At 55.1% G+C, this 22,958-nt stretch overlaps 1 protein-coding gene across 5 annotated transcripts in view; it reads left to right on the top strand.

Moving 5' to 3' along the window:
• Positions 1-13,049: 13,049 nt before the first annotated feature.
• PAX5 (paired box 5) overlaps positions 13,050-22,958 on the top strand; it is a 134,909-nt gene continuing 125,000 nt past the window's right edge. For 2 of the 5 annotated variants that reach the window (XM_072031355.1, XM_072031354.1), the window contains exons 1-2: positions 13,051-13,370; positions 20,978-21,143. In XM_072031355.1, coding sequence (XP_071887456.1) covers positions 13,325-13,370; positions 20,978-21,143 — 212 coding nt within the window. In that variant the 5' untranslated portion in view covers positions 13,051-13,324. Of the gene's footprint in view, positions 13,371-16,617; positions 16,746-20,977; positions 21,144-22,958 lie in introns of those variants that run through there. The other 3 variants (XM_072031353.1, XM_038171000.2, XM_072031352.1) reach the window with 3 other exon arrangements.

Below are 22,958 nucleotides of genomic sequence, written 5' to 3'. Positions count from 1 at the left end.
GATTTTGTTTGTTTATTTGTTTGTTTTCCTGATCACATAGATTAGGAAGACTGTAGGATATGTTGAGTGTTGCCCTCCAACCCTAATGCTCACCTGGGCAAAGGGGACATAGGACCTCTGTCTTCTACGCCAGAGCCTTTCTATTTTCTTCAGACTGAGTCCTTTTTTTCTTTGTGTAAACTTTACTCATCATCCATTCAGTGCCAGTACACTTACCTTCTCAGGCCTGGACAAACCTTCCTTTGTGGTATACCACTGCCGTACCTCAGAAGCTCTCCTCTCTGCCAAGCCAGTGAGACAGAAAGACAGGGACCCCCCTCTGGGCTACAATGCCTAAACCCAGCTGGGTTTCCCGCTACACTTCTGAGCAGATGATGACAGCCAACAAAAGAGCTGGTGGCTTCTTTCTTGGTAGGGGTAGCAAGTTTCACCTGCCCTGTACTACGGGCAAGGGTGGAGTACAGACCAGGGCTTTTCCTGTGACTGTTAAAGCTGACCAGTCATGGGGTGGAGAGTAGAGAAAGGCAGACTTGAGAAAGAAGAAGATCTTTGTGGAACCTCTAGTTTTGAGGTACATCTTCCAGGTGGCAGCTGACACTATGCCCATCAGGAAACAGGGGCTTTAAAAATGTCCCGTGTGCCTAGCTGCAAAACTTCTGAAAAAATCCACTGAGATCATTTGCTATAATCAAGGTAATGACTGTCCTGCAGGGCAAGAAATAGAGGCAGAACTAAAATAACATCATTAATGAGCAATGTAAATATCAGAACAGAGCGGTAAAAGCAGAGAGGAAATTCCCCTGAAGAATGTTTTTTTCCACTGTAGTGACGCTACATGCGAGGGTTCATCTCTGCAGTCCCTGTCTGGCCTGAGGCTGCCACCAGCAAGGGTGACAGCACCTCCAGCCCTGCAGCAGGCTGGTCCTGCAAGCCCACATGTCCAGCACTACTTCACCTCAACAGCCGCAGCCCTGGCAGATAACCCGCCGGCACGTGTGGCGTGTTCAGAGAGAAAGGCAAGGTGTTGGTGGGAAATGAGCCTTTTCTTGCAGTGTACGCTGCCGAGCAGGCTACAGGTCCTGCTGGAGCCATGCAGTGCGGTGCCTGTGTCACCAGCACCCAGGTGGCAGAGCAGCCTGGCTGTGAGCTGTGACTGGCAGCGCTTCGTCCGTTCGGCAACGCAGCCTGTATCCCTGCAGTGTCATCTGTTTTGCCTGGTCTCAGCTTTAATTGAAACGTATTTTAAAGCAAGCAAGGAAATTCTTCAGTTTTCCTTCCTGCAGAACATATCACAAGGTAAATGGCTTCTTGTGGTGATTACTGTTATATATTTAGCAAACAGGCTAAGTGTTATCAAACTTCTCGTTTTTAATTTTCTTCTTATTGATTTCAAAATTTAACTATACAACGACTTGAATTGCATACAACGTTTTTTATATTTCACACCTAATAACTTCCAAACAGCTGTATAATTGGAAGGAAGCAGTACCTGGAGTTAAAGAAATAGATTTCTGTATTGTTCTTCAAGTCTCCAGTTAACTACAATTCACTGTGTAATGATAAAGACCAGAGTTTTATGTCGTTTGCTCTAAACACCACCACCACCACCACCCAATTTAGAGTGAATGCAAATAAAGAAAGAGAAATTACCCCCAAAATACCTAAAGAAGGGGAAAAAACAATCTTCTGTGGTAATTATTCTCAAAGGGATGCAAGGACTGAAATCACCCTGCAATGATAATTCTATGTACCTAAACCGGTATGAGTTATTTGCGTCCTGAATGAAGCGCCTTTTGGCATCAATGCTGTGGGATGAGTTCCACACAAAAGTAGAGGACATCAGGGAGCAGTGACCACCCCTGCCATGGGAGAGGTGAAGTGCCTTACACTGGAAGCAGAAAAACAATAAAAGACAAGCAATACCCAGGGCTGAGCACAGAGTTTGCTCATGCTGTACAAGACCCACAGCTGGAGGCTGCTACTGCCTCTTTAAATGTTTTTCCAGGCCAGGTGGTTTGACACACTGCCCAAGAACATTTCCAGGAGGGAAAAAAAAAAAAAAAAGTTCTTCTGGGTGTGAGTTACCATGATGCTAATGACTTGGGTGCACGTGAGAGAAATGCACCAAGAGCAGAAAGAGAGAAACTGATCTTTGAGAGTAAAAGGTAACTTTCTCTTCTTGTTGATTTTATTTTTTAACTCATGGGCAATGGACTTGGGTCACAGCCTGTTGTTAGCTGGAGTAGTCCCACGGAGTCACAGCCCAAGGAGGGTGAACGGCACCCCAACAAGGATGGGAGAGGAGAGACATCAGGACAGGAGCAGGCAGGAGGGGGTGGCTGTAGGGAGTCAGTATTCAGGCAGAAGGCAAAACATGATAGATAAAGGCAGATAAAATGGACAGCTGAAAAATGTCTATGCTGAACAGAAGTAGGGTTGCAGTGACAGACAGATGCACAGTCCAGCACTTGGCTAACCAGACCATGTGCTGTCTGACAATAGCGGGGTTGTTGCCGTGATAGCAGTGTTAATTTGCAGGGCTTGATCTCCCACCATGGTACAGGCATTTCCAGTCTACCAGAGATCACTCCAGCTGGATGCTGAGAGCATGGTGATGGAAATGCCAAGCAGCAAACTAAGCAGAAGGTAGTAGAGCCGGCAATAGACATAATTACGCTCTTAGCATCTATGGTGGTTTTACTCAGGTGGGCAGACAAGCTCCACGACAACTGCTCTCTCACTCCCCCTCTCCTCAAAGAGGAAAGGGGAGAAAATACAACACAAAGAACTTGAGGTTGGAGATGACAATGGTTTAATTAAAGGGAAAGGAAATGGGGAGAAAAAGAAAAGAAACAATAAGGCTGTGCAGAAGCACAGAGAGAAGGAAAAATAATTATTCTCTACTTCCCATCAACAAGCAATATTTGGCAAGGTCCTGGGAAGCAGGGGTGTAATGGATGTAGTATGTACCGTTTGCCTTGGCGGGTTTGTGGGAGTGGTGCGATGTAGTCAATCTGTCAGGCCTCACCATACCGAAATCCAAGCCATCTCCCCCTGTTCCAGGGAGACTTTACCCTCATGGCTCATTTGATTGCAGCACAGGTCTCACACTGATGGCTAACCTCTGTGATGGCCTCAATGGTCAGGTCCACCCCTCGATCACGAGCCCATCTGTAAGTGGCATCCCTCCCCAGATGTCCTGATGTTTCATGGGCCCATCGAGCTACAAACAGCTCACCCTTACATCCTGAGTCCAGGTCCACCTGAGCCACTTCAATTTTCGAAGCTCAAGCCACTTCTTCCTTCTTCTGATGTTCTTCAGTGGCACGATTCTTAGGCATGTGGGCATCTACATGACGTACTTTAACATCCAGGTTTCCTACCCGGGCAGCAATATCTTGCCACAGGGTAGCAGCCCAGATAGCTTTCCCTCTGCGCTGCCAGTTGTTCTGTTTCCATTGTTGCAGCCACCCCCAAAGGGCATTTGCCACCATCCATGAGTCAGTGTAGAGATACAGTACCGGCCACTTTTCTCTTTCAGCAATTTCTAGGGCCAGTCGTATAGCTTTCACTTCTGCATACTGACTCGACTCACCTTCCCCTTCCATGGCCTCCACAACTTGTCGTGTGGGACTCCTCTCAGCAGCTTTCCACTTCAGATAGCCCCCTACTACACGGCAGCATCCATCAATGAACAACACACACTGCTTTCTGTCTTCTGGCAACTCATTGTATGGTGGTACTTCTTCAGCACGAGTTACCTCTTCTGTCAGCACTCTGAAATCCCTGCCCTCTGGCCAGTCCATGATCTCTTCCAGGATTCCCAGGTGGTTGGGTTTCCCCATTTGAGCCCGCTGTGTAATTAATGCTACCCACTTACTCCACAGTTGCATGATGTGTAGTGGGGATTTTCCCTTCGAATATCCAATGTAACACAGGTAGCCGTGGGGCCAAGAGAAGTTGTGCTTCTGTACCAACAACTTCTGAAGTGGCTCGAATCCCCTCATATGCTGTTAATATTTCCTTTTCAGTTGGGGTGTAATTGGCTTCTGATCCTTGATAGCTCCAGCATTCCCCTGTTCCAGTGTCGTCTGGATCAGCCCATGGCAAATGGTAGGGCTGCATTTCCACCCCTGGGGCAGCCGATTCCAAGTATACTGAATGCCCCTCCAAGTGAAAGCAAACTGTGGCCTGCGTGCTGCTGCCAGAGGGATAGAGAAAAATGCATTAGCAATATCGATTGTAGCATACCACTTGGCTGCCTTTGGCTCTGGTTCGTACTGGAGTTCTAGCATGTCCGGCACTGCAGCACTCAGTGGTGGCGTGACTTCATTCAGGCCCTGATAGCCCACCGTTAGCCTCCACTCGCCATTAGACTTTCGCACTGGCCATATAGGACTACTCAAGGCTGGGCGAGTCTTGCTGATCACCCCTTGGCTCTGCAGGTGATGAGCTAACTCATGGATAGGAATCAGGGAGTCTCGGTTGGTGCGATATTGCCGCCGGTGCACAGTTGTAGTCACAATTGGCACTTGCTGTTCTTCAATCCTCAGCACAAGGTGCCCCCACTCCTACTCCCCCCCCCCCCCGATTCTCCCTTGCTTGAGCCGGAGACTGCTGGCACTTGATGGCTGCAAGATTCTTCCGTCTGGGTGAGGAGGAAGCTATGTGTTCTTCTACCCGTTGGGACAGTCTCTCCACAGCTGAAATGCAGCCCCATACCGGGGCAGAGAGATTTTCTTCATATTTATGAAGTTGATTGGACACGGTGTCCACAGTTGGCCCCATCCCCTCCTCCCAATCCATTGCTGCCAGTGTGCTGGCATGTGATGAGGGTGCAGCCCGTACAAACGTCCGCCACATGGATGCTGGGCACTGGACTTCATCAGGGTCTTTAGGTGTCTGGGCATTGTTCAAATCACTATAAAGCATCTCCAGCACAGCTAATACTCGCAGGTGCTGGAGACCTTTATCCCTAGTGGTCCACTTGCCTACTTGATATACAATATCTTCCTTGTGGGGACACCCTTCAATCACAGCTGCTAGGAGTCACCTCCAGAGCATGAGAATCTGTGCCTCTCTCCCAATTACTCCATCAATGAGACTTTCTCCGGAGAGGGATCCAAGCTGCTTGGCGTTGCTGCCTTCTAGTTTTTGGCTATTGGCCCCAGTGTCCCAGCATCGAAGCAGCCAGGTGAGGATGTGCTCACCTGGATGACAACTGAAATCCTTTCTTTTTTCTCGCAACTTGCTCAAGGGTAGAGATCGAGTGGTTTCTGATTCATTTATGGTTTTGGTCTCTTTTCCCTGATGTTGCCATGATGCTACTGCTTTAGAGCTGCCTGCCTTTTTCTCTTCTCCCTTGTCCTTAGGAGGAGCTTCTTCCCTTTCTAAACAAGCTGACTTCCATTTCCATTGTTCTGTCTTGACTATAGGGGTGACTGATCCCATAGATGGTTGGTCCTCTATGGTGGTCACAGTGTGTGTTATTTCGTCCTCCAATTCAGGAACTTCCCCATCCCCTTGAGGGTGCTGGGCAGTGTTAATTGATATTTGATAGGCGTAAACCAGACCCCAGCAAGCTGGTAGAGTTCTCTGGTATTGCCAGAGTCAGAGCATACGTCTTCCAAACATTCTACTAGTTTTCTTGGATTTTGCACTTGTTCAGGGGTGAAGTTAAGAGGAGAAAACCATGACAGGCACCCGCCCATATCCACCATACACCTTTCCACCCTCTGTCTCAGGGCAGGTCCTTGGATGATATTCTTAATAAATTGTTTGAAGGTAGGGAGGAAGACAAACACAAGACCTAGTAATAGGAGGATAACATCCGACCAAGGGTATCCAAAATACTCAAAGGCTGCTGCAAGTAGCTCACAGGGAGAGAAGAAGAAGGCACCACCCCCCATATTATTCACAGATTGACTACTAGGGGAGAAAACCCAGCCCGCTGGCTCTTGGGGGCTTGGAAGGAGTCCTGATGCTGTGCCAGCACTACGCAGCAATAGACACAACACTGGAGTGATAGCAGTGCTGTTCCAGCTACGAGTGCAGAGCACAGCACCGTGCGGGCTGCTGCAGGGAAAAGGTGACTCCAGCTCAGACAGACCCAACACAGCATCACAGCCAGCACAAGGGCCTGGCCAAATCTGCTTTGCTCCCTGCAACACTGTGAGCCTGACTGCAGGTGCTGGGTGGGAAAGCCCCTGACCATGGATGCCAGCTGCCCTGCTGCAGCCTGGTGCAAGGGGCAGGTGCCAGCAGAGAGCCCACCCCCGCTGCCCGGCCACCCCCAGTCCCCACAGGGAGCCCTGCGCTGGCACTGCCAGTGGCTTGTGCTAAAATTATCACACAGGGCAGGTGGCTGTAAGTGATTTGTGTTCTGGCAGCTCAGCTCCCCAGGGGCTTCTGAAGAGTGAGCGGTGAGAAGGAGAAGGGTGCAAGACCCGACTTTTTGCCTGCAACAAGCCCCTAGATGTGCACAGCCACAGTGGTGCAAAAGGCAGACTTATTGCAGGTAAACTTGCTGTGCCATATGGGGCCTTGGGAAGTGTTTTGGGGTGTGCATACGAAAAGAGATTAAAAAACTAGAGAGCCTCAGTCTCACCTTTCAAAAATACATCTGCTGCTCCACAATAATGAGGGGAACATCTGAGTCACTCCTACTGGTACTCCACAGATGTGAAAATCCGGTGCTTCTGGCAAATTTCTCTGGGGCAGGACCTTTGCTTGTTCCAGGTCCTAGCTGTACCTTTAAGTAGGATCCCGCATCCCAGAATATGCATCCCAACCAAACCCTGCTGAGCACATGTCTAGCCAGTATTTTATCTAGAACTGCTGTGAATAAAAAAAACTGCCTGAGTTATAACAGTCTGGGGCCTGAAAATGTGCAAATGTTTTCATCCATTCTAGCTCCCTGCTCCTTTGAAAATCTGCTGTGAATATGCAAGCCTTACTGCACAAAGGCTGTGGTGACTAGCATGAAAAAATATTTATCGAAGGGTTTTCGCATTAGGTGCTGTGGTTACCAAAACTATAGAAGAAAGCTTTTCTGTAAGCCATTGAAATGTTCTGGCTAACATTCCCACATAAAGCATGTGCTGTGACTTGTCTAGTAAATTCTAGTAAATATTCTAGGGGAAAAAAAAAAAAGAAATCTCTTTAGCTGGTTAGAAGCAAAATCTGAAAAGATTAATTTTTTTTTTTGGCAGCTAAGATTTACACTTGTATCTATTTATGTACATACAGGGCAGCATGTTGATGGAGATGTATTTATTTACATCAGCAAGTTGGCCAAGAAGGAGCAGGAGAATATTTTATTAGGTTCCTGCATGTATTGAACACCTGAGCTAAAGAAATTCTGGGCAGAGGAGGACTCTGAATGCTGCCCATCTCCTGATCCTGGCCATTTATTTGACGAGAGCTATATGTTTTTGAGGCTGTGACCCACCAACCTTTTTTTTCAATCCATTGGGGACAATTGGGATTTTAACATGAAGCACAAAGTAAGAATGATGCTGGGTCTTCTGGGTTAACACCCTGGGTATGTCTCCCTAGGAACCCTGACAAAGCCTTCGATTTCTTAATCTCCTGTCTTCCATTTGCATTTTCTGAACAATTTTATGTCTAGCAAAGGGCTCAACATCATCTGTATTTTCCTCTTTGCTGGCAATTGTTGGAAGCAGACTATTCAGTGCGTTAACTTCCTATCTTTCAATCTACCTCTTTTCCTAGCAATTCTCAACCTAAAGGAATCAATTTGACCTTATTTTGGTGTTTAATAGCAGCAAACCTGAAACTTACAGTGCTGGATGAAGCTGGGTTGAAATTTTTGTTCTTCACTTTCTCAAGAGAGACTGGAAAAGGAAGCATTGTGTAGTTCAGTCAATCTCTTTCCTGCTATCGCTCCCGTCAACAAAACCTTCATTCTTGGTCTCTTTACTTTGCAGCAAAGCCCAAATGGGCACCTCTTTTAAAAATATCCATGGGAGGATGCATTGGGAAAGAGCAAAGCGAGGCTTATAACTGAACAAACTGTTCCTTCAGGCAGAAGTACAGCCCTGGAGCAATCTTCTGCTCCCTGCTCAGCATACATGGAGAAGCTACCTTACAGCATCGTGTGCCGCTGGGCACCCAGCCTCTCTGCTCCAGCCTCTGCGATGCCCAGCCACGTCTCCTGCCTTCCTCCTTGCCTCCTGGCAGCCGTTCCCCCCTGCAGGCGCTGATGCTGGCGGAGCTGTGCCCCCCTGCTCGGGGAAGCCCAGGAGGCCAGGCCCTCGCTCCTCCGCAGCACTGCGGCGGTCTCAGGGGGCGCGCTGGGGTTTCTCACACAGCTCTCAGGAAGAGGCAGAAGCCAGCATCTGGTGTGGCTTGGCCTCCCTCTGATGTGGGCTCGTTTTCGGCTGTGCACGTAAGCGTGTCGCCAGGAAGAAAGTGACGCAAAGGTGACTTTTTTAAAACCTTTTGTCTTGACCTTAACTGTCAAAATAACCACACTTGAAGGCAGCGAAAGTGACTGCCTGACAGAAGGGATCAAAGCACTCGCCATGGCCCACAGCCTTTCCACAGTGGACTGGCAAAAGAGGTGTGGGCAGGAGTCAGCCTGTTCATCACCAACAGACCAGGGTTGACCAGTCCCTGGTCATTGTCTGGTTGTGGACTGCAGAAAACAGTCCCAGAAGCACAGAACGGGGTGGAGAGGAGTAGCCCATGGAGTGCAGGGCAGCAAAAGGTTTCTGCAGATGTCTGAGGCACGTTGCGTCCTGGTGAAAGCTGTGCTGCTCCCTGCTGCAGGGCAGCAGAGGCTGAGTGCTCCTGGCCAGGACCCCCCGACACCACACTGCTAAGGGGCAGAGCCATTAGGTGTGTAAGAGGAGAGCACAAGTCATAGCACATGTTGGCTGAAAAGGAGAAGTCTCGGTATTTCCTGCTCTCCTCTCACGCTCTTGAAAATAAAACCTGTCAGCTGCAGCACCTCAGCTCTGCCCCGTTACATGACTGACTGGGCTAGGAAACAAAGCACTGATAAGACTGGTGACATCTCTCGGGGTCAGTTCCGAGATGAGATCAGCACCCAACAGGGACAGAGCACCCCTCTTGTGTGGACCAGTGGAGCGAGCACTGCTGCTGCTGGGATGCCTCTTCCCCATGCCTGTGTCCCTCAGGCTTCATTTCCTGATGGCTTTCTGCGGACTCTTCTCTAAAGATCACAGAGGGCATTGCAATGTGCCTTCTGTGTGTGCTCAACTTTTCGGGAGAGACCATCTACCACATTGTAAATTACCATAGTCTATTTAGCATACCCATCTCAGAGCTCAGTTTTATCTGAGGGAACATGCTGGGCCACAGTCGCCACTAGATCTCCCATATTTTCATTTTAAAATGAAAAATGAAAGAGGAAAAAAAGCCTATGGTAATGCAGAAAAGAAATATGTATTTCTGAAACAGCAGAACACACCCTTTATTCCAGCGTAGGGGTAGAACATCATTTGTAACAGCCCTCCCCCAGATTTGGTATTGGTGTTACAGTGTTACAGGAAGGTGAGGCGATGCAAATGACTTGAAATGCGTTGCTGGGCTTTGGAAGCTCTGTGCAGCCCTCTGCTTCTCCACTTACCCAAAGTTATGATTAATCACTTCTCAGGAAAAGGAGACTACCAAAGCTGACTGATACATGGGGAGGCAAGGCAATGCAAATTCTTTGCTGTGGAGGTTCCACATGGTTTGGCTACAGACTGACACGATCAGCCTCAAAGAGTGCTGGGGTTTGCTGGATGTGTGAGAGCATGGTGGGTTCAGGGGGTTACCCTCTCACTTCCCAGCTTTATGCACCAGAGAGAAAAAGTGTGGTTCACTTTAGAAAAGATAGCAACCACTGTCTTGGAATAGTCCACAAACTGCTGGATTTGTGCTGCACCGCGTTTTGCTCTTCACTCCTTTTTTGTCTGTTGCTTTCCATTTACAAAAAGCACAACACAACCCTGAGGCCAGGGATGCCCTCTGCCTGCAGCCATGGTCGTGGATGTCCCTTTACTGGTAGTTTTCAGGTACGAGTCCGACATCATGCCCAGGCAGGAGTTGTTTTGGGGAACAGCAGTATGCCACTTGCCAGACACCCTTCCACATGGCTCCTGCTTGAGCTGTGGTCTCTTTCATGGCAGTGGCAAGCCCTGGTCACACCAGGATTGCCTTCAGGTGGAAGCAGAATTCTGCTTTTCCTGGGGATGCACAGGGCAGATATTTCTCATGCCAGCCTCTATTGCTGTACTGCTGCCCTACGTGCTGGGCAGCGCCAGGCTGTGCATCCTGCAGCTGGGTGCAGGATGGGGCCCAGAGCATCCTGCAGTGTCTCTCTCCAGCAGCACTCCCGAGTCCTGCTCTGCTGGGGACAGCGAGCAGAGGGCTCCCCTTAGTCCCCCCCCAGCAAGTACCACGCCGAGCCGAGCCTCCCCGTCCCTCGCAGCCGTCCCTGACAGCTGGCAGGGAGCGAGGCGAGCCTTGCGCCTGCAGAAGCCTGCGCGCTATTTTCAAAACCGCGCCGCATTGTGCAGCCCGAGAACCCGCCGGCAGCCCGAGCAGCACGGAGCCGGGGGTCCGGGGAGCACCGCTGTCAGCAGCCGGTGCGGGTCCGAGGAGCGGAGCCCCCCCACGGCCCCCGGCCGCCGCCGGAGGCAGGGGAAGGGGAAGGGACGGGCAGGGCCGCGCATCCCGCGGAGCGGAGCCTCCCGCCTCCTGCAGCCGTCCGGGACCCCCCTCCCGCCCCCGCCGCCTCCCGCACAGAGCCGTGCGTCCCGCTCCCTTCCCTCCGCAAGCTCCGGGAAACCCGCTCGGGTCCCGCAGCGCCGCGGGGCCGTGGTGCGGGGAGGCCGGGGGCAGGCGGGAGGGGGGTGCCGAGGTTTATTTATCTGCTGAATTTTTATTTTTTTTATTTTTTGCTGTTATTGATGTTGCTGGTGGGCTTTTGTTGGCTGGTTTGTTCTCTGCCCTTTACCAGGGGAGAGCCGCCGGGAGAGGCCAAACCCGAGTGGGTTCGTTCGCACGGCGGCTCGCCGTGCGCGGCGGGTGGCGGAAAGCGGGCTCAGGCCATCCGGTTATTTTTATGTAAGCAAATGAGAGCGGAGAAACGTTGGTGAAAAGGGAAGCAAGAGAGCAAGAGGCAGGAACCGGCCGGCCTCCCGCCGCGATGCTCACAGGATGGAGCAGGGCGGCCCGGAGCCGCCGTGCCCCTGGGGGCCTCGGGGGGACCCAGCTGCGGGCTGAGCTGCGGGACCCCCCCACCCCCCGCAGCCCGGTTTTGGGGAGCGGCGGCCTCCGGGTCGGAGCCGGGGAGGGGGTCCAGGGCTCAGGGGCGCACTGCCAGGGGCGGGCAGAGCAGCGCACCCCCAAATCCAAACCCCCCCCCCGCGTCCTCCCCATCGGGCCCCGGTGTCCGCGGGCCGCAGGGGCAGCTCCCCGCGGGTGGACGGGGACCCCCCCCCACGGCTCCCCATTGCCCCCTCTGCCCGGCCCCCGGCCCCGCCGCCCGCTCCCCGCAGCGGAGGCCGGGAGAGGCCGGTCCGGGGCCCCCACGGCCTCTCCCCGCGTGGGCTCTACCGGCGAAGGAGGTCAAACGCCAGCGGCGTCTGCCGGCAGCAAATTCATCATCGCGTTTGTTAAAAACGCCCCGCTGGAAACGGGCCTGGCGAAGGGCTGCGGGCGTGGGTGTGGGAGCCTGGGGAGCGGATGCCCACGGGCACCGCCTGCCCCCCGCGCGGGTGCGGGCAGGCGAAAATAAAGATCTGTGGGTGCCGTAGTTGTGTGCGGAGGGAAAGGGGCAGAGTCCCGGGGTCGGCTTGCGGCCACGACCTCGCGCATGGCCCGGCTACGCGGGAAGCGACCCGGTCATGCTTTTTTCTTGTCACCCATTTATATATTTATTTTCTGGAAAAAAAAAAAAAAGAAAAGCACCCTTATCATGTTGTTGTTGTTGTTACATGTATATTTATTTCCGGAACAATTTCACCAAAAAAAAAAAAAATAAATAAATTTCGGAGAGACCGTAGCTTCGTGAATTCGCCCCCCTCCCTTCTCCCCCGTTTTTATCGGCGCCTCGGAGGCCCGTAGGGCCAGGCCCACCGGCCCGGTGCCCGCGGAGGGGCTGCCGCAGGGGCAGCGGCTGCAGACGGCGACGCAAACGGGGGGCGCGAGGGGAGCCCGAGCGAAGCCCCCCTGCGCCAGCGGAGAAGGGCTCAGCACCGGCCCCCGCTCGTCCCCGGCCGGCTGCTGCCCCGGCCATGCCCGGCTTCGGCTCGGCTCGGCTCGGCTCCGTTTTTCACCGTTTCTCCAGCGAGGCAGCGCAGAGAGGCTGAACGCGGGGCTTTCGGGGACCGCCCGGCTCCCGAGCTGCCAACCCGCGCGTCGCCCCCGTCGGGAGCAGAGCGGAGCCTGGGGCTGCTGGGGCGTCAGCTCGGGAAGGGGAAGTTGGGGCTGCAGAAAAGTTGGTCACAGCCTTCGCCCGGCGGGTGGCAGAGCGGGCAGGGCCGCCGCCGCCGCCGCCTCGCCGCCGCCGCGCTGCAGGCAGCCGAGGCAGCGCTGGAGAGGCGGTGGGTTGCGAACAAACTTTGATTCCTGCTACAACAGATGTCAGAGTTTTCTTGGGTTTTGGCTGCGTCTGGGGACATCTTGTGATGTTTTAGAGAACAGGACATGATCTCACATGGCGAGAAGCTCTTTAGTTTCTTAATCATTTCACGGTTCCTTCAGAGGCTTTTTTCCACCTAAAACGTTTAGTTTCAGCTCAGTGATCAGCTGCAAAAGCTCGGCGGGGAGCGGAAGAGTTGAATTATTCCAACCTGCGAGAGCCCCTCAAAAAAAGGGGGGGGGGAGAAAACGAGAAAAAGAAGAAAAAGGAAAAGAGGAAAGAGAAAAAAAAATAGGAAAGAGAAAAAAAAAAGAAAAGAAAAGAGAAGAGAAAAGAAGAGAAACGAAGAGAAAAGAAAAGAAGAGAAAAGAAGAGAAGAAAATAGAAGAAAATAGAAGGAAATAAGAGAAGAAAAGAAAAGAAAAGAAAAGAAAAGAAAAGAAAAGAAAAGAAAAGAAAAGAAAAGAAAAGAAAAGAAAAGAAAAGAAAAGAAAAGAAAAGAAAAGAAAAGAAAAGAAAAGAAAAGAAAAGAAAAGAAAAGAAAAGAAAAGAAAAAAGCAAAACAGGAAAAGAAAGAAGAGAAAATAAAACAAGGGAAAAGAACGAGAAAAGAAAGAGAAAAGAAAAAGAAGAAAAGAAAAGCTAGTAACCACACAACGTGGAAACTTTTTCTCTGTCCATTTCACCAAGTCCTGATAAATCGGGATGGATTTAGAGAAAACCTACGCGACTCCGCGGGCCGGCCGGACAGGTAGGACTCAGGCTCAGCATCGGAGGGAGACGGGGGGCTTCGCCACCGCGGGGGCCGCCTGGACCCCCGGCCGCGCCTGGCCCCTCCGCTCGGTGCGGTGGCGGCCGCTCACGCGTGGCCGTGGCGCGCCGGGGCCGGGTGGAACGCGGCGGGGCCGTCGGGGCCGTCCGAGGGGTGCCGAGGGGCCCCGCCGCGAAGTGTCGCGGCCTCCCCGGAGCTCCGGGGGTGGCCGCCCGCGGCCGGTGGTGCTCGGCAGCCGCCCGCTGCCCGTTACCGGCCTTCGGCGAGAGCCCGGCGGCGGCAGCGCTGGGAGCCCCCGGGGCGGCACCGGGGCCCGGCGGCCGGAGCGGGGCCCGCGCGGGCGTGCGGGCAGACGAGGCCTCGCCAGCTGCGTATAAAGAATGTAATTTCGAAGCGATCGATGGGGCCTTTTATTAGTTAAATCGCCTGAATAATCGTTTAATCGATAAAGCATTTCATTGCTCCGCGCCGCACGCCCCGGGAAGGCCGTCGAGGAGGAGGGAGGAGGGGGCTGCAGTGGGGGAGGGCGGGGGGCTCGGCCGCCTCTTGGCCGCACGATCGCGGCTCAGCTCTGCCCAGCACGGGACGGCCCGGGTCGGCCGGGCGCTGCGAGCCGCTCCGGGCGATGTCGCGGCCGGGGGCTGCCGCTACGTCCCGGGCAGGGGTGGCGGGACGAGACGGGACGGGACGGGACCAGACGGGACGGGACGGGATGAGGGGGCTTAACCCAGGTGCCCCCGCGCTGCCGGCGCCGTGGAGGAGGAGGAGGGCGAGGAGGACGAGGAGGATGAGGAGGAGGAGGAGGAAGGGGAGGAGGAGGAGGAGGAAGGGAGGGGTGCAGGGCCATGCCCGCCCCGCGCGGCTCGGCGCAGCGCCTGCTTGGTACCCGCACCCCGTTTTCCCGGGCCCGTCGGCGCCTCCCGCTCACGCAGACCCGGCTCCGGCCAGGCAGCCGCTGCCTCGGCCCCCGCAGCGGCCCCGCTCCTCGCTCCGCTCTCCCGGCCGCCCCGTTCCGTTGTCCCGGACCCCAGACCCGCGGCGGCCCGGCCCTGGCAGCTCCGCGCCTCCGGACCCCAGGCAGCAGCGGCCGGGCTCGGCTCCGCGTTTCTCCCGTGCCGGGCCGCACCGGGCTCTCTCCGCGGCTTCCAGCCGGTGGGCAGCCCCCGGTAGCCTCCGCCGGTGTCCCCGCGGTTCCCCCGTGGGACCCCTGGAGGGGGCACGGACGGCTCCCGTCCCGCCTGAGCCCCGCAGCGCGGCCGCGGAGCGCGCCCGCTCGCCCTCGAGGCTGCTCTCGCCCCTCCCCGCCCGGGGAGTTTTGGTTTTAACGAAAACGGCCCCCCTGCCGCCAGCCGACCCCCGCCGCCCTCGCAGACGGCAGCGGGCGATACCCCCCGGCGCGGCGGGGGAGCCCCGGGCTGTGCCCTCGCTGCCGCAGACGGGCACAGGGCGCCGCTGCCCCCTCGACGCCGCTGGGTGCCGCGGGCATCGGTCCCGGGGAGGCAGTTTGTGTTTGTTTCTTTATTTGTTTGGTTCTGATTATTTTTGGAGGGGCTGCGTGCACGGCTCCTGCCGCGCCGTCCGGGGCGGGGGCTCGGACAAACCTCCCCCCGCTCGCAGACCCCGCGGCCCGGGAGCGGCTCGAGCGCGCAGCCGAGATCAGACCGCGCCGTCGAGGAGTCGGCACCGGGGCGGGAGGGCCGGGGGCGGGGGGGGTGGGAGGGCGGTGGAGAGCGAGGGCGGGGGCTCCGCCATCTCGCCCCGACGGCTCGGCCGCCTGGCGGCGCCTCCCTGCGCACGTCGGGCAGCGGCAGGCCCGGCCCCGGCCCCACGCGGCGCTCCCCGACGGAGCGGGGCCGCGGAGGGCAGCGGGACGGGGCAGCCCCCGGGAGGGGCCACGAGGCCGTCGGGGGGCCGGGGCCCGGGGGTGCCGTCGGGGGCCGGGAGCGCGAGGCCCCGCCCCTTCCCGCGTGGCCCCGCCCCGTCGGCGAGGCCCCGCCCCCTCCCCGTTCCTTCCCATCTCCCGCCCCCGCCGCCCGCAGCGTCCCCGGCGGCGGCCAATCGGCGCCGGCGCCTCCCGGCGTCCCGCTCTGCGATTGGCCGCGCCTCCTGAGTGACAGCCTTGGCCCCGCCCCGGCGCTGTCCAGCGGCGCGGTGCTGAAACCGCCCCGCGGCGCCCCCTGGGCGGGCGCTGCCCGCGGGCACCGGGCCGGGCGCGGGGCGTGCCCCAGACCCGCGCCCCCCGCCCCGCCCCGCCCCGCCCCGCCCCCGCCCGCCACAACCCCCGCGGCCCGGCCGGGGCGGGCAGCGCGGCGGGCGCACGGCCCCAGCCCAGCCTCGGTGTCCCGGGCGCCCGGGGCCGCCGACGGCAGGCGGCGGCGGGGTGGGGTGGGGAGGGGTCCCCGAGCTGCCCCCGCCCGCGGCCAGCACCGGCGGCGATGGGCGCTGCGCACCCGCGCCCCAAGTCCGACGGCGGCAGCTAACGGCGCGCCCCGCCGGAGCCCCCTCCCCGCCGCTCCCCTCCTCCCTCCCTCCCTCCTTCCCTCCCTCCCTCCCTCCCTCCGCCCGTCCCCTCCTCCCTCCCGCCCCCTCGCACACACCTTCCTGCCGCCCGCCGCCGCCGCCGCCGCGGCCGCCGCCTCGCCCCTCTTCCCTCCGCCGCTCCGCCCGGGCTCGACAAGTTCCCGCAACTCCCGCGCCGCCGGGAGCCGCGCCGCCGGCTCGGCCGGACAGCACCGGGCGCGGCGCCGCTCGGGCAGCCCCGGCGGCCGGCGGACAGAGGAGCGGCGGAGCGGCGCCGCCGCCTGCCTCCCGCCGCTGCTTTCGGCCGCCGGACACAGCGACCCGGGGCCGCCGCCGGCCGCAGCACAAAGAGCCGTCGGGGCGCGCCGTTAGCTGCCGCCGGGGGACGGCGCCGGAGGCTGGGCGCCCGCCGGACCGCGCCGCTCGGGAGCCGGGCGAAAGGCAGCCCGGAGCCGCGCCGCCGCGGCTGCATGGCGCTGTGAGAGCCGCCGCGGCCGGCGGAGGGAAGGCGCACCGACGGCTGCGGGGCGGCCGGCGAGGCGGCGGTCCCTGCCCGAGGGAACGGCCGAAGGCTGCAACTTGTGCACGGGGATCTGCGCTTGGCCGCCGGTGTCGGATACCCAAGTTTGGGGGCGTGCTTGCTTTTTTTTTTTTTCTTTTTTTTTTTTTTTCCGCTCCGTTCCGTTTTGCTTCCTCGCCCCCCCCCCCTCCCCCGAGCCCCACACGCGAGCGCCGCCGCCGAACCGAGATCTGATCCGCCAGGCTGCCCGCTCCGGCTCCGGACCGCTCCGATGGAAATACACTGTAAGCACGACCCGTTTGCAGCAATGCATAGTAAGTAGGCTGCTAGTTCAACTTCTCTGACGCGGCAGGGCCGAGCCAGGCCGTGCGCCTTCGCGGACGGGGCCGCCGGGCTCGGTTCCCCCCCGCCCGCCCGCCGCTGCCGGCCGCGGGGTCCGCGGCGCCGGGGGGGAGGCGGCGCTGTCCCGGGGGTCCCGCCCGCGGGCGCCGACCCGGCCCCAAACGAAATCCTGGGCTGCGGCCGGGCGCGGGGCGCGGGGCTGGGCGGGCGGCAGCCCCCCGCACCCGTCCTTCGCGGCGCGGCGGGCGGGGGTCGCGGGGGTCTCCCGTCCCCGCCGGGGAGGCTGCTCGCGCCCGCTTCGGTGTTTTTGGCAGCGAGCAGGAAAAGGCGAAATGCTGCAGGCAGCCGGGTGGGTTTTTGTTTTATTTTTTGGTTGTTGCTCTTTGTGTATTTTTTTTCTTTGATATATATATATTTTTTTCCCTGAGATTCCTCCTCCTGTAGAGAAAGAGCCGATGCATATATATACACACACACACACACTCCCGACTATATTTTTTTATCGATCTGTATATATGACAGGGACTCATGCGTGTGTGTATGTATATATTTATGTATATATATATATGCAATCCCAAATCAAATATTTGGAAAGAAAGCTGCCCAGTATTTCTGACGAACGGAAAAGTTTGATCTGCGTTATTCCTGATGTAGTCCAACGTTTTCATATACGTTAATTAAAACCGAAAAAACAGGCAATTTCGAAGGGCGCAAAGTGGGGATGGAGGTACTTTTTTCTTTTTTTCTTTTTTTCTTTTTTTTTTTTTTTTTTTAACCATCTGAAGAAAGGCATAACAATTCCTTTGCGTGCTTTGCATCGGGAGCCGCGGCACAGAACAAGTGGGTAGCAGCACTGGTTAAGTTAACAGGTCGTGTGCGATGGGCTTGCCCGAGATTTGTTGTGCTTGAGAGGTCGGGGGAACACTTATCCATTAGCACAGTGTTATGTGAAATGACATCTTCTCTCATGGTGAGTTAAACGCTGCATTACGGCGAGAGATTGCGAGGAAATTTAAGGTAGAACTAATCTCATTTCCTAGTGCACCACAGCCTTTTAGCTAAAAGAAATTTGTTTTCAAAATAAAGCATCCAGCGATAGAGCTACAAATTTGTCTTTCTCCATCTTTCTCTCTCTTTCTCTCTCTCTCGTTATCTGCCTGCTCCCCTCTCTTTCTTTCTGTCCGTCACAAGATTTTGGAAGGTGTCTGGAGTAGCTCAGCACAGGCGGGATAGTCGCTGGTAGCTCGCTCCTGCTGCGCGTAAGACAGACTTTTATCTTCCACCAAAACATAGCCTCTTTTTAAGCTGTGGTTATTTCTCTCCCTTGATTGAACCGAATCGCGCTTTAAAAAGGCGAACTTAAAGGGCGGAAAAAAAAATAAAAAAAAATCTGGGGGCTCCGAGGGGGAATCGCAGGTCCCCATATCCGGAGGGACCCGTTGTCTCGGAGCGCGTCTTCGCGGAGGTGCGAGCGAGCGGGCAGCGGCGCTTTCAGACGCGGAGCGTGCGGAGGAAGGGCTTCGCCTGAGGGCACCGGGCATCAGATGTGGGAGCGAACAGCGCGGGTTTCAGCGGCTCCCTCCATTAACCAAAGGCACGGAAAATAGGTGTCTTCTGCGGGATTTTTGTTGAAAAAGGGAAGAAAAAAAAAAAAAATCACTGCCCTCTCTCTGATACCGCAGCTGTTGAGGAGGAGACTTCAGTGCCAAAGTATCTCCGGACTCGCGTCTCTCCTCGGGAAAGACGAGGTGTGGGGGGGTGGTTAAAAAAAAATAAATATCCAAGCAGGAAATCCCGGTGCCACGTCCCACAGGAGGGCGGTGGGAGCCGGGCGAAGGGCAGAGGGGCTCCCGCCCGGCGGGGGAGCAGAGCCCGCCTGCGCAGCCTGCGGGGCGCGGCGCCGGGGGGCCCTACGCGGCCTCAGGAGCGAGCTCGGGCGGGGGCGACCGGCGAGGGTCGGCCCGGCCTCTCGCCGCGGCAGCCCCGAGGCGCACCGCACCGTGTCCGCGTCCCGTCCCTGTTCCCGTCCCCGTCCCCGCAGGGCTCTGCTCTGCCGGGAGGGGGGCGCCAAGAACCGGAGCCGGGGGGCCGGAGGGGGCCGGGGCCCGGGATCGGGCGCGGGTCGGAGCGGCGGGGCTGGTGCGTGGCTGTGCTCCTGCCTCGGACCGGGTCGGTGTCCCGGGGCCTCCCCAAGCTCTCCGGAGCCGGAGGCGCACGGATGGGCGGCGCGCCGGGACCCCCGTGCTGTGCCCCGCCGGGCTCCCGCAGTCCCGGTACGGGACCACCCGGCCGGGGCCAGCCCCGCACGGAGCTCCGGGGTGGGGGGGGCGGCCCGGCAGGTGCCGAGGGGACGGCGCCCGGCGCTTCGACGCCGCTCCCCTTGAGCGGGCGGTGGCGGGGCTGGGGGCGTCCCGCGGACTCCCCGCGCCCCGCTCCGGGCCAGGGCGGGAGGCACCCGCAGCCTTTGTTCCCCCGGCGGCCACGGGGTGGGCTGGGCTTTCGGCCCGAAGAGGGTCTCCAAAGGAAATACTTTTTTCCTCCTCCCTTCTCCCTTTCCTTTCCCTCCTTTCCTCCTTTCCTTTCCCTCCCTTCCTCCCTTCCCCCTTTCCTTTCCCTCCTTTTCTCCTTTCCTTTCCCTCCCTTCCTCCCTTCTTTCCTCCCTCCCTTCCTTGCCCTCTCTACTTCCCTCCCTCCCTCCTTCCCTCCCTCACTTCTTCCTTTCCCTTTCCGGACCTCCCCCACCTGCACAATTTTGTCATTCGTACTGAATGCGCTGTCCATGATTTAACGTCATTAAAGCTGCTAAGAGGTGAAAACCCTGACATCTCGTTCACTACAGCTTTGTTGGGTTGCTCTTTTACCCTTAGTGAGTAGTGGGTTTTCTTTCTTCCCCCCGGCCACGCTACCATTTCAGAGTCAGCGCAGCGCAGCATTCCCTGTGCGCGACCGGGAGCTCCTTTGGCAGGTGCTGCTGAAGGCAGCCCTGCTGCCCTGGGTCTGCTCCCAACAAACTTGGGATACACCTCGAGCCTGAAGCGTCGTGCAGCCTCTGGGAAAGGTTTGCTTCTAACGCTGGTGACGGCAGAGCAGCACTTGTCTGCTTGTTGCAGGCTTTACCTGGCTTTGACAATCACATATTCTATATGGATTAATTATTTGTCCTGATAGCTTTAGGAGGTGTTTGCAAAGTTTGGCAGCAGTTTGTCCGTGGTGCAATGGCTAGATTTAAATAAAACTGCTTTATTTATATATATATATATATATATGTATATGTATGTATATATATCTAAACACTGAGGCATTTGACTTGTCACTTTATTCAGTACCACTCAATTTCTGTGTAAATAGAGACATTTTCTCTATTATTTTTGTTCCAGCATTGACATCTGTACTGCCCCTATTGCTTGTTTGCAATTTCTCCACTCTCTCCAATCCAAGTAGTTTGGATGATTAACATCACAAGGGTTAATTATATTTTCCTACTTGGTGGATGGGATTATTACATACATGTTCGTGGGTTTTACACAATTTCACTACCATCCATCTAACTGGGTCCCATTTCCCATCAGACATATGACTCACCTTGCTAAAGGTGAACAGTGCAAATCTGTTACAAAAGGAATAATATATTGGGCTTGCCTCAGTGTTCACATTTCATTTGGATGATCATAATACCTGCCAAGACTGCTATAAATTATTGCAGCAGAAGACGTTCTCTGTATTTTTTTTTTTTTCTCCACTCTCGATTAAGTTCAGTTGTTTTGAAAAAATAACGTTTAATTGCAGGTACCCCCTTTTGTGCCTAGACACAAATAATGTGTATGCTGAGCAGTCACCCAGCCTTATTTTACTTTGCTTCATAGCCGGCGGCTGGCTCTTTCCCACCAGGCACCTCCAGGCCTGCCCACAGAGTCTGTGGTCCGGCAGCCTCGGCCCTGTGTTTGGGAGGGCCACGACCCACACCTGGTGGGGCTGTGGGTGACCGTGCGTGGTCTCAGCTGCCCGTTTTCCAGCGCAGAGCCCTCTCTGCCTTCAGGCAGGTGGGTCCTCCCCGTTGGCGAGTGGCACAGGGGGCTGCGGAGCGACCTGCCTGCGGGAAGCACATCCCCAGCGCCGCTGGGAGGACTGCAGCACACAGGTCTCTTCCAACTCTGACAACGCTGTTCTTTTCCTGCCTTTTCCCCCCTCCCCCGGTCTGTTTCAGGACATGGAGGTGTGAATCAGCTGGGGGGTGTTTTTGTGAACGGCCGCCCCCTCCCAGATGTCGTTCGCCAAAGGATCGTGGAGCTTGCCCACCAAGGGGTCAGGCCGTGCGACATCTCCAGGCAGCTCCGCGTCAGCCACGGCTGCGTCAGCAAAATACTTGGCAGGTAAGGGTGGGCGAGAAATCTCTCGTGTCCATCAAGAGAAAAAACACCCTTAATTAAAGGTTACCAGCACGCAAGGACAAGGGCTCATGATCACCACTCATGATTTTACACGCCTGACGTGTAAAAAAAAACGCAACTGTTTATATGTTTATTTCGCGCTGTTCAAAGTCTCTCAGAGGTAATTCTAATGCACAGTGCACAATGCCACGTGTGATATTTGGTGTATATGTGGCATATATTCTGCAGTAGTCTGCTGTGAATACATAGAGAAATCTGCGAGTCAGCTTCAGTAAAATGGAGAGGAAAGAGAAGTTGGGGAACATTCAGGGAAAGTAACTCGTGCTTTCTGAAAAAGACTTACTTTTAGCAATTTTATCGTTCTACACTGCATGAATGTTCTTAAGCGTTCATTCACACACGCTATATTGAATCTGTCCCACTGTTTAATTTGAGGCCTTTTCCCACTCTTGTGGTGGACTATGTTCTTAATTAGAGCAGAGAATACGATAAGTAGCTGTTAACCGTCTTACATTTGTTTTTTTTGGGGAGTAGCTTTCCATTCAGATGGAACTTGCTCAAACCAGTACAGAGACGGCAAATTAATGTCTGAATTCTTATAATTTCCTGATTTTGTTTTAAAATATGAATCAGATTCAGGTTTAAAAAAATCCTTTCTTCTTTGTATCTTCTGAGCATCATTTGTATAAAGTACTGTACTGAAGTAGTTTCGGATTCCAGGTTGAAAATTCTGAGGTATCTAACCATCTTATAGTAAGGACATTTTAAATTATTATTATTTTATTCTTGTTGCTGTTATAATATATCTGTACTTTTTTTTTATATATATAATTTGTAAAAGTTAATTTCTGACATATTCACTAAACTTTAGCAGTTAATTTCATTGTTTAGCATTTTACTTCTACTGTTACTATTTGTACCGTCTTCCTCTTTTCCGTTTTTCAATCAATTAGCTTTACTGGTCATTCCATAGATGTAAAAACTGTTAAAGGACCTTTTTGTTGTAGCACGCATGAGGTCCTGCTCTGATTAGCAGCATTTCTGATCTCTCAGTGACAATTTAAGTGTTCACAAGCAAATTTACTTGCTGAAGTCATGGACCCCCCTGGTTTTGTAGAAGACAGCATTCTTTTCCCTGTAACACCCTGTTATCTTCAGTCAGCTTAACCGCTGAACTCTATCTCACTAGTCTTGGACAGTGTGCTTTTAGAGTTGCATGAGCTGGTGTGCGGGTTAAGCTGAGCATCTGTCCTTCTCTCTTGCATTAGCTGCTCAGAGGTGCATTCCCTTCAGGTTGTAACCATTCCTCCTGGTCGTACATTGGCGTGACTTTAAAGGACATCGACACGTTTACTACTTGATAGAGAAAAACTTTCTGAGGGCTTTATTTGAGACCTGCCTGCCCCTCCCAGGCTATTTCATGCTGTTAGAGCTGTGCGTCCATGCTCAGTACGGGTTTCTGCTCCTGGTGTGACCATTATATAGTTTGCTTTGTGATGCTCCGCACTGCAGCAGACTTACCAGCAATTCCCATCAGGACCAATGTAAAACTAAGAAATGGGCAATTTATTTACTGGGCAAATGTCCAGTGGTTTTACTTTTGCTCGTTTGAATAGATTTATCATTAGATACATTTGCGGTATACAGCTGAGAATGAAGCTCCAAAGCTTTGTCATTAAAGTTGTCAAAAATAAATTGGAATTTCATACCTCATTATTTTCATAACTAATAATTACGGTGGGTAAAATGTCACTGTAATTGGAGCTCCGTGTGTGTGTGTGTTTGTGTGTGTGTGAA

This window comes from Anas platyrhynchos, chromosome Z (assembly GCF_047663525.1).
Source record: "Anas platyrhynchos isolate ZD024472 breed Pekin duck chromosome Z, IASCAAS_PekinDuck_T2T, whole genome shotgun sequence".
Classification (NCBI taxonomy): Eukaryota; Metazoa; Chordata; class Aves; order Anseriformes; family Anatidae; genus Anas; species Anas platyrhynchos.
The sequence above is the reverse complement of the archived record's forward strand: the minus strand, read 5'-3'. Positions and strand labels throughout refer to the sequence as shown.